The sequence below is a fragment of the Paralichthys olivaceus genome, chromosome 23 (assembly GCF_024713975.1).
Source record: "Paralichthys olivaceus isolate ysfri-2021 chromosome 23, ASM2471397v2, whole genome shotgun sequence".
NCBI classification, from domain to species: Eukaryota; Metazoa; Chordata; class Actinopteri; order Pleuronectiformes; family Paralichthyidae; genus Paralichthys; species Paralichthys olivaceus.
The window spans coordinates 13,926,979-13,937,027 of NC_091115.1; the positions used below are offsets into that span (position 1 = coordinate 13,926,979).

The 10,049-nt window shown below is 41.0% G+C and overlaps 2 protein-coding genes across 2 annotated transcripts in view; both read right to left on the reverse strand.

Annotated features, from left to right (window-relative positions):
- LOC109637566 (anoctamin-4) overlaps nt 1–3,663 on the reverse strand; it is a 40,053-nt gene extending 36,390 nt beyond the window's left edge. Inside the window, exons 1-2 of the mRNA XM_020100024.2 lie at nt 3,197–3,663; nt 734–808 (exon numbers count right to left, since the gene is read on the reverse strand). Coding sequence (XP_019955583.1) covers nt 734–808; nt 3,197–3,428 — 307 coding nt within the window. The 5' untranslated portion in view covers nt 3,429–3,663. The remainder of the gene's footprint in view (nt 1–733; nt 809–3,196) is intronic.
- A 3,032-nt stretch (nt 3,664–6,695) lies between these two features.
- On the reverse strand, nt 6,696–9,854 carry LOC109637483 (angiopoietin-related protein 5). The gene is made up of 7 exons (XM_020099856.2): nt 9,629–9,854; nt 9,451–9,525; nt 9,312–9,333; nt 9,109–9,200; nt 8,838–8,955; nt 8,021–8,206; nt 6,696–7,225 (listed from the first exon to the last, which is right to left on the reverse strand). Exons 2-7 carry the CDS (start codon nt 9,517–9,519, stop codon nt 6,927–6,929), a joined length of 786 nt encoding a protein of 261 aa, XP_019955415.2. The 5' UTR covers nt 9,520–9,525; nt 9,629–9,854; the 3' UTR covers nt 6,696–6,926.
- Nucleotides 9,855–10,049: the final 195 nt, after the last annotated feature.

A 10,049-nucleotide genomic window follows, 5' to 3' on the forward strand; every position in this document is an offset into this window, starting at 1 on the left:
CAAAGTGCAGGATATCATGTAAGTGGTGGTCAGACATTAGTGGTGTTAGAGGTGTTGGCTGCTCTCAGAAGAGATGAGCCTTCAAGAGGTTCTTACAGTTAGAGAGCGGCCCAGTAGAGCATCACCTCATATGGATTAAGTTCAGGTAGATGTGTGCAGACACAGAAGTCACTCTGTAGGACACAAATGGTAAATGGAATAGAATCAAACGTGGACCCACTCATCCAAACATTTCTCCATTGTGCTATTAGTGGTTAAAGACTCCACAAGATACATTTAATAATACTTGGGCCTGACATGCAATATGAGAAGTGCCTGTCAATTATTTTCTGGCCTGGAAATTAGTTCTCCTGTTGCAGTGTTTTCTGTATTTGCACCAGTTCAGGGATGTTTGCAAATTATGTGTCTTTTAGTGAAAAACCATGCTTGTCACCATGCAGCCCCTTAGGTCGGGAAGGTTAAACATCTGTCTCTGGTGAATGACCAAGGTTTTGTCCAAATCCATTCAAAACTTTCTGAGATACTTTCACTCAAATAGCTTGAGTATGGAACTCCACATTAAACTGTAATAGTACAAAGTGAAGCCAGTAAGAACTGGACACGTAACAACATCCTGCTGGATGTGATTTTAAAGTATTAGGTACAAAATGATTTTGTCCATGTATAAGAAAATATTAAAACATGCAAAGCATTTAGAGAACCTTATTAGGTATATGCAACATAGTGCACTTACCGATGGTGATCTGACTGACACAGCTGTAGAAGGTTCCTGAAGAGACATTGTAGCTGCTGCTGCTGGGCTCACGGTCTGTGAGAGGAACAGAGAGCAACTTACAGTGCAGCAAAAGCATTTTTTGTTTTAACATGGGTGACCAGTAGAACATTACACAAGCTTTACTTCAATAGTAGATGAATACGGAAAAAGGTTGTTCTGGGTCCCACAGTGTCATGTCTTCTATAGTTGTGAATGTGTTCACTGAGCCACTGAGCCTTGTTCTGTTCCTGAGAGCTTGAGTAAAAGTACGACCCTGCAGCATTACAGGAGTGAAACTCCTAATCCTGCAATGTCAGTGGCCTGCTCCACACATTGAACTACACAGGGAGAAAACCCTTGACCTTGGCAGAGCTAGGGAAATAAAATCCATGACTCTGGCATCTTTAGTGCCTTAGTCTACCAATTTATATAGAGAGGGAGCAGAATCATCCACTGTGGTAGGACACTATGAATGAAATTCATGACTCTAGCAGTAGAATGGGAATTAACCTATAATCCTGGAAGACTTGCATGAAGAAAACCATCATCAGGAAATGATGCACTAAAACCTCCATGAGTTTCTCAGCTTCTTATCAGTGTGGCCTCTTCTTAAACTGCAGGTCTGATGACTGTGGGCTCAGTGGAGCACCATGTAACAGGAGGAATGAATGTGACAGAAATGTGAGATACTCGTACTTTACGTTATATTAGACAATGGTCCAATATTTTATAGACCTAGCTAGTTGCTAACTTTGCTATTTGGTGATTGGCAGGTACCATACACGAGCTTTATCAGAGTTTTGTGTGACTGGGAACTGTGCAGCTTCAATATAGATGCCTGATGTAAGGTACGATGTTCCCTGCACACCATATTGTAAGCTCATACCCCTTTCCCTCAAAACATGGGGGAGAACCTATGGTGCCCCCCCGCCAGTGCTTGGTTTGTCTGCAATATGTCACGTCATAATAACACAGCAATAGTTAGTTTCAGGTGATCATACACTTATGAAAACATCATTCTGAATATCATATTCCATTTAATTTCTGTCAAAAGAATCCCTTTAAATTCTATACACTGGTCGTTTAATGTTGCTCATCACTTTATTAGCAAGCTCCATATAAACTGGCTTGTGTGTCTTGGTCATTACTATCATGGGAAATCAGTAGCTCAACAACTACACACAGTAAAAAAAACTATTGAAGTACAAGAATTACTTGAGGAGGAACATTGGTTTGTATGTTCCACGGTCAATTAATAAAATAACCTTGACACTGGAAGTTAAAGACCTAATTTAGAACTCATAGTTATCTGGGGATATAGAGGTTAAATCATTTTTCTCTGTGTCATCTGTGTCAGCAGAGGAAAAGACTGTGGCACTGCAGCCAGGTACCACCTCGCATTACTTCATCTCACTGAAAAGTGAATACAATCATTTCTGCTTGTTTAGCCATTTGAAAAACTCGCATAGAAAACTCTCATTTCCTTATTCTCCAATCTGACACCTACAGCTGCAGCAGGGAAGAGCAACGGCAGCACAGCACAGACATTTATCACTGACCGGGAGTCTTTTCAGCTCAGGCGCTTGTATTTGCTTACATGTTAGGAGATAAAGCTGCAGGAGGTATCATTTATTACCAAAGCTGTGGGAAGTCAGCACAGGGATTTAACAAATCAGCCACAGAGCTGCTTCCACTGACATTCATAATTCATCATCAGATGGTGCTTTACATTGAGATAAACATGTTCTTCGTATTGACGTCGACTTAATAGAACTACAGCAGCATTTTTGGAAACTATCGTCTAGTAGTGAAACAGTCTTAAAGGAGCGTAACTTCACAGGCTGAAGGATTAACTACTGTTTTATTTTGAGCATCAGATACGAAGACAAACAGTTCTGTACTCTAATGCAGCATTGGTGTGGTGTTTGTGTATACACTTTATATTTACATTTTCATTTATACATGTATACTTTATAGTCTATTGTTTTATTCTACTATATTATGAGACTCTATTATGAGACCGTTATCTTGGAGCAAGCTCTCTAATCTCTCTGGATTAACAGATTTATCTTATTTTACAATGTACCAACAACAGTTATTACAATACCAATATGACCAACTGGCTCACAGTCTTATAAGAAAATGAATTATTACTGAAGTCCTCTAATTACTTTGGTATGTGATGTTCCCTGCACACCATACTGAAGCTCATAAACTCACAGACTAAAATTTAATGTGTGATAATTCAAAACTCTTGGATGGAATGTGGTGTTCCACTAATTCTTTATGTGACTTTGTTGTTCCAAGTCGTCACTTAGTGCACACTGGAGCACCACACCCTCACTTTACATCGGATGTGAGGGGAATTGGTTTGCCTCATCGATTAAACATGAGGAATATGTGCATTCTGCTGTTATTGGCTCTATGATGTGATGCCTTTACCTGCGGATCCGGAGGAGAGGCGCGTCGCGATGGCGCGTCGAGGACTGCGCGGACTGCGCGGACTGCCCGGACAAACCCGCACCAGCTCGTCCTGACACTGCACACAGATCACTTGGCTCTCCTGGTTCTCCCCGACTTTGCTGCTGCAGTGTTCGGCCCCGGCCTGGATCTTCATGCCTGCGCTGATCTGACGGACCAGTCGCATGTCAGCTCCTGCCTCATGCTCCAGCATCCTCCTCACCGGCGGCGGCAGCGGCCACAGTCATTACGCACGACCCCGGCGTGTGGAGGCAACAACAACTTCTCCTGGCACTTGCAGCTTCGCTAACTCCACCCACCGCTATCTTACTCCCACGCTGAGTGTTCAGACCTCTTCATATACAGTCTATGGTTCAGACCTATGGTTCAGATCTGACTCACAGCTGCTCTCCACAGCTGCCCCCCTCATCCTGTCGGCCTCTCTGGGCTCGTGGAGCTGGTTATGTCGCAGTCCTTACGCGCGACTGCAGGAGTGGCTGCTCCACGTGCTTCCTGAGATCTCAGTGTTTGGTTCCAATGGGAATATTTGTGGTACCAGAGTAAATCATTAAATGAAATCTCTCTACAAAAATTAGTACAAAACATAATCGTTGGTTGTCCTAAAGTGATTATTACTGAGATACCAATGTAATGAGAACACCACAAAGTAATTTTGAGTAGTGCGCCATGGGGGACCAGATTAATAACATTAAGGACTATACTATAATCGTGATTTCACACTCTGGAGGTCCTGAAAACATATTTTCTCCACTAACCTCTTACATGTTCACTACTAGCTACTGAAGAGTTTTTGTTATTCATGTTTTCCATTTCAGTTTTTCTTTACAGTGCTCTTGAAACCAGCCAGCAGCTGAATAATCCTATACACATCATGTGAAGGGATCTTGTGACTTCTGATAGTTCTTATCACACTCATGTATGTTCAAGTGTTCACTTTATGCAGGCCCCAAGATGGCAGTGTTCGTAACTAGGATATTTTGGCTTCAATTTCTGATAGTGGGAGGAAGAGGAGACGCTGCATCCATCTTCATATACAGTCTATTTCAGTGACTGTACATTGCAGCCAGTGTGTTTCACCCTTATGGGATATTTTGACTTAATTCTGTGTGTAAAATATTTATTGTTAGACAATTCTCCAACAACAAAAACTGTATTCAGATCAATCCATATCTTATCTCAGCAATATGACTGAACCTGGCTGGACACTGAGGTCAGTGAGATTTATAAAAGCTTAGATCCTGAGCAAAGCCTCTTAATGTTTAATGTAACATACAATTTACATTTTATTTTACGACTTTATTATAATACATGAGGATAGTATAAAAAAGGGTAAGAGGCACTGCATTTTACTCCAGATTAAAGATGCTACATGGAAGTTGTTCTTGTTTCTACTTGGCTCACATTAGTTTTGTACCGATTCCTAATTGTTAAGTACAAAATCTGAACCAAATCAGAGCAAGTGAAAGCTAAATTACTGACTCAATAAACATAATCTGGGGCTTCCAGCCTTGGCAGTACAGAGAATGTGGAGGGAGAAAACTCTTCAGCTGAGGAAAGGCCCTATGTCACAAGGGAAATAGCCCAGATCTGTCGAGTAATAACTCAGCTATACTGCAGAGATACTTTATACTGTTCTACATTCACAAGCAGATGTGGACCAGACTCAGCTGACGAAGCCCAATCTATGTGTCAACTTTTGTGTGTTTAGCTTTGTAGGACTTTCCCAAAGTCTAATACTGGACATTTCAAACAAGGACGAGTCTTGAAGGAGTTTTTCTCAGAGGCAGATTGTCACCTCCAGGATGCCCTTGTTATGTAGTGGACAGATGAAGACAAACACAGTCAGTAAAAGAAAGATGGCAGTGTTCTGCAGAGAGCAAATGCTCACCTCTCTTCTTGCAAGCTCCAATCACCAACATGATAGGTGATCAGTCTTCATCTCTTCTGTGGCTGCAGCACAGCACTGGGATCAGTTCAGCAGCGTGTACACTCATGTATCCCTGGCCACACTGAGATGCACACACAGGTGACAGTATTCTGCAGGTTACAGGCTAGCTCTATGAGTCCTTTGAAAATCCAATAGAGCAGGACAGATCATTATGTTAGCCTACACTACTTTTTTTGTAATAAACTGTAAAATAGTATAAAATGCTCCTAGGCCTAGATGTAACCCTGGATTATAAAGTTGTTAGCCAGACACGCAAACATTTACAGATTATATTCGAAAAGATCAACTGTTTAATTAATTTGTTCTTGTATGTTTTGTTTTAAGGTTTAAGAAAACAGACCATCTCCCAAACCAACTGTTTTACCACAAAGGGATTTGACAGCGGTTGTTCTGGGAAGTCAATCGGGCAGAGAAGCAAACATATGCTTGCCGTCAGTTATTTAAAGGCGTTTCCACTGGCAGAGCATTCATGGGTTAACTGCTGGAAATATGAACTGGAAGGAAAAGACGTGTTGGAGGGAATGAAAAGGTCAGTAACAGGAATCTGTTCTGCTTCCTGAGGAGAACATGGACCGATGACGGAAATCTGTAAATCTGGACATTGCAGTATAGTAATGTATATATAGTGTATATATAGTATAGTTAAATATCTCCAGGAGAGGGCAGCAATGCAACATCATGCTGACTGGTGGCTGAGGTCGTCAGTGCAGACTTTGTTGGCTGGTTTAGTTGAATGGTGTTGAAACAGTTTGGTTAAGTGAAAATTGTTGTCAAGTGTGTTTAGCAGAGCTCCTGTTGTAACAAGGTATAGCGTGTGCATACAGACAAAACTTCATTTTTGTATGTGGTAATGCACTGTGCCTTGTGTTTAAGGTTTGGTGGGTTCTAAAAAGTTGTCAATGCCAATGGTCTGGCCTGCAGCAAAACATACTTCCTGACCCCTGACAAACGCAGTCCTACTGACCACTTAATCTGCTGCTGAGAATAGTGCCAAGCAGATTAAGCACATCCTACCATTTGAGCGAGGTTACAATAGCTACACTGCCTAGTTGTATGGGGAAGTTACATATTAAACTAGGTATTTATCAAGCATTTGGGGGCCTTCCTAGCTGTAGTCTAACATATTGGTGATGTGTCACTGCCACACATTCTGTGTTTGCAGTGATCCAACCAGCAGTTTGACCAAACTATTGCTTCATTGGATACACCAGTGCTGTTGTTGTTCTCTCTCACTTCAGCGATTTCCCCACGGACACTGCACTAGTATTATCTCAAGCTGAGCTAATGCTGAGTTACATGATGTCTTCACCTTAAGACCCATCATGTCCTGTCCTTGGACACAGAGTGAGGTGCTGGGAACTTGATGTTTGTTTGTTTTAGGTTTCATCCGCTTTCTGCAGTTGGACAGTTTTTAAAGGAACTTTCAGGAAATCCCTGGAAAATGTGGTCATATATTTGTTTGTTCTTTGTTTGTCAACTGTCTCCGCTAAATAATTGATGGCAGTCACAAAGTTTATCGTGTATGATTATTACCCACAAGCCTTTAATGACTATGTTTGCACATAGATGATTCATAATGACAGAAATGCACTTGCTCCTTACATATCGACTAAACACATTTCTCAGTTCACTGAAAACAATAACAAAGTAACACAGTTAACCTTAAAAGCAGAGACACTCGGGTACTAAAATAGCTGTGCTGCAACAAAATCCAGCCTGAAGTTAAACATGTGCGGCCTCCTCTCACACAGACTTGATCATCATTCTGCTGGTCTTGAGAGAGTGCACCCCGTGAGATTTCCAGGTTCTCCAGTGGAGGCCGGACCCCCAGCCAATGTGATCACCGGTAGGATGCCAATCACCATTCAGCCCGGCAGAACCACATCTACTGTACCACCAGCCTCCGCCCTCTGTGAAGGTACATTCTCTTTGAGCAATGTCACCAAAGATGCAGGGCGAGCAGCCATCGTTGTCACGGTCAATAGTGCTGAAGCCGTAGCCGTTCTGGTCAACTTCTCCGTTGGCACCACGGATGGCATCACCTTTAAACAGAGTTGGTGAAGTAATTAATTAAAATCCTCTTAATTTACATTTGTAATGAATATTACACTGTGGTCCAACGACGAGGGATTAATTAGTTCTAAAAGGGAATGAATTACTCTCATTATCTGTCAACCACTGTGTGTTTGCATTAAAATGTAAATATTAACTCAGCTTTGTTGCTATAAAAACTGGTCACACCCAGCCAAGACAGACTGTAGCTGTAAAACACCGAACTGTCCCAACTTCAGCAAAAATACATTTTTATCATGCATACATTTCACTCGTCATTTGGACGAGGAAATTATGATATTGTTCTTTCAAAGAGAAAGAATACCAGTCTTATTTTAAAGTTACTGTGTGGAGCATTTTACTATAGAAATGATATGCGTTAATCTTGACACACAACAAACTATGAGGACAGGTGCTTGCTGTTGTTTCAGAAGACAGAGCTAAAGCCGTTGAAGCTAACAGCAGACAAAGTTAAAGTCTCCTCTTGTGTGACACAAGGAGCAAAAATCATTTTATGGGGAAAAAGGTTGTTCCCACCATGAGAAAAATAAAGATTCAAAACATTGAACACTTCATTTGATAATGATGATGTGATGCTTAAAATGTCCAAGGTGAGCAGCTTCACTTGACAAATACTCATATAGTACAGGATATTCAGTGAGGCAAAAAGCCAATCTGAAAATAATGAATACATGATGAAAATGAAAACATTTTTATAGAAACACAGAATACACGTTTCTTTGGAAAAGGCAAAGCAAACAAGGGGGACATTGGGGAAAAAGTACCTGCGTTTCCTGTGTATTTCCCGACATGCAGTTTGAAATGTTCCTTCCCATTTCTCAGTTTGAAGTTTTTGTAATCAGCGAAGGCGGTGGCCCCGTTGTGGTCTGATAAATCCACCCTCATGGTCCACTTCTTGGTCTTGTGCTTGGTCACAATGAAAACCTTCTGCAGACCGAGCCAGTGGTCGTCTGGGAGAAGAGGATTTACACGTGAGTCTGAAATACCTTTACCATTTAACCCCAAAACCCTGTGGTTTACCTCTTCACACTAACAGTTGTCTTTGCTGCAGTACAGATGTATATTTTTGTTGTCTGCAGGTGAATCAGATTTGTGCTTGCATGAAGTAGCTTTTTCCTCATATTTTCTCCACTGTATTGTAACAGAGTAATTTACATTTAGGCCTAAAATTTAGTGTCTCGTCTGTGTTTATATAAGATGGCCTTTTTCTTACATCTTTATAATAATAATAACACTAATGATAATGATTTATTTTTATAGCACTAATCCAAACAAGATTACAAAGTGTTTTACAAAATAAATGGAACAAAAGATAAGAAAATAAAATAGAAACATCAGCCAACATCCATGACATTTTGTTTTTATAAGAAATATATTTCAAGCAGGAAAAGTTATTATTTGACAGTCTTTTACAGTTGTTTGGAATTGAACAATGAACAACATCAGTTGTTTTTATAGTCACTGTGTGTTTTGTCAGGTGTGTCACAGTTCTAGCCTGGCACTGCAGCACACACAACCACACTTAAACGCTCTCAATTAATGACGCACACACTGTAGCTAACAGTGTTGTCTTTTACTTACGTGTCAGGTTTCCAAAACCATTTTTATATGCAGCCCACTTCCTGTGAAAGGAAACCTCTCCTCCGCTGCGCCTCTGAAACACCATCCAGCCTCCATCTGCCCGCATCTCACAGTACACCTGAGCAGGTAGTCCAGGAAATACATACATACATACATACTATTCAAGATTTGCAGAGCAGGAGCAGAAACTTCCTCGTGTTTACTACAGTCTGAAACAAGCAACCCCCCCACCCCCCCCAAATTGCTAAATGCATAATGTCATACTTGATACCTTAAATGGGGCCTTGACTCCATGAGGCTGGATTACGTAAACCCCACTGGATGCATTTGGAGAGAGAGCTTTAATCTGTGTGCAGTCTTTTCCTGTAGTTTATACAATGAGAGAAAGACAAAGGGAGGATGATCAATATGAATATATGGAACCTTTACCTTCCATCATGTGAATGATTAACTGTAATACATCATGCTCCGTACCTTGAGAGGAAACTGCCGTACCCTGTTTGTATATCACAGAAACAGTTTTAAAATATAAAACTTAAAGGTAGATCAGATATAGTACAGAAAGAAGACTTTCAAAGGTAACAGGTTTATGTAGTTTTATTTTTACCCTCACCCGTTTGGTTTCTGTTTGGCTCAAGAGAAACACCAAGATGAGTCCAACAAATGGAACCAGACTCTTCATTTTGACCTGAGTTTAAATGTTTAAAAGATGTTTTAGTCTCAGCAATCCCAGAGTCACAACAACATTACTTCAATCACCACTCAAGTCAATCGTTTCTTCCTCCACTCACCTGCGTGTGTTATATGAAGCTTGTATCTCTGGTCAAACTCCACAACAAACGCAGTCCCTTATTCCCTCAGACTAAACTGCCACACCTCCTACAAGTTCGATTTAAATGCTGTGATGTCAGACTGGGGAGGAGAAAAGTCTGAGCAACAGATCCACTTCCTGCTTTCCAACTGTTTTTCCTTTTGTATGCCACACAACCTTCACAGCTGCAGCGTTGTTAAGTCTTTACGGGCTTGTTTCTCTGACCATACCCACCTTGCTGCACCTCTCAAGACAAACAACATTCCTTCTTCAAAGATTCTTGTCAAATAGGAAACGCCTGCTGTGTTGTTGAAACCTCATTCGGTAGTCTATAATGATGCAGTCATGATATTTTGCCTGCAAATTACAGGAATCAGTCTTTAATGGAATAGATCATTTCC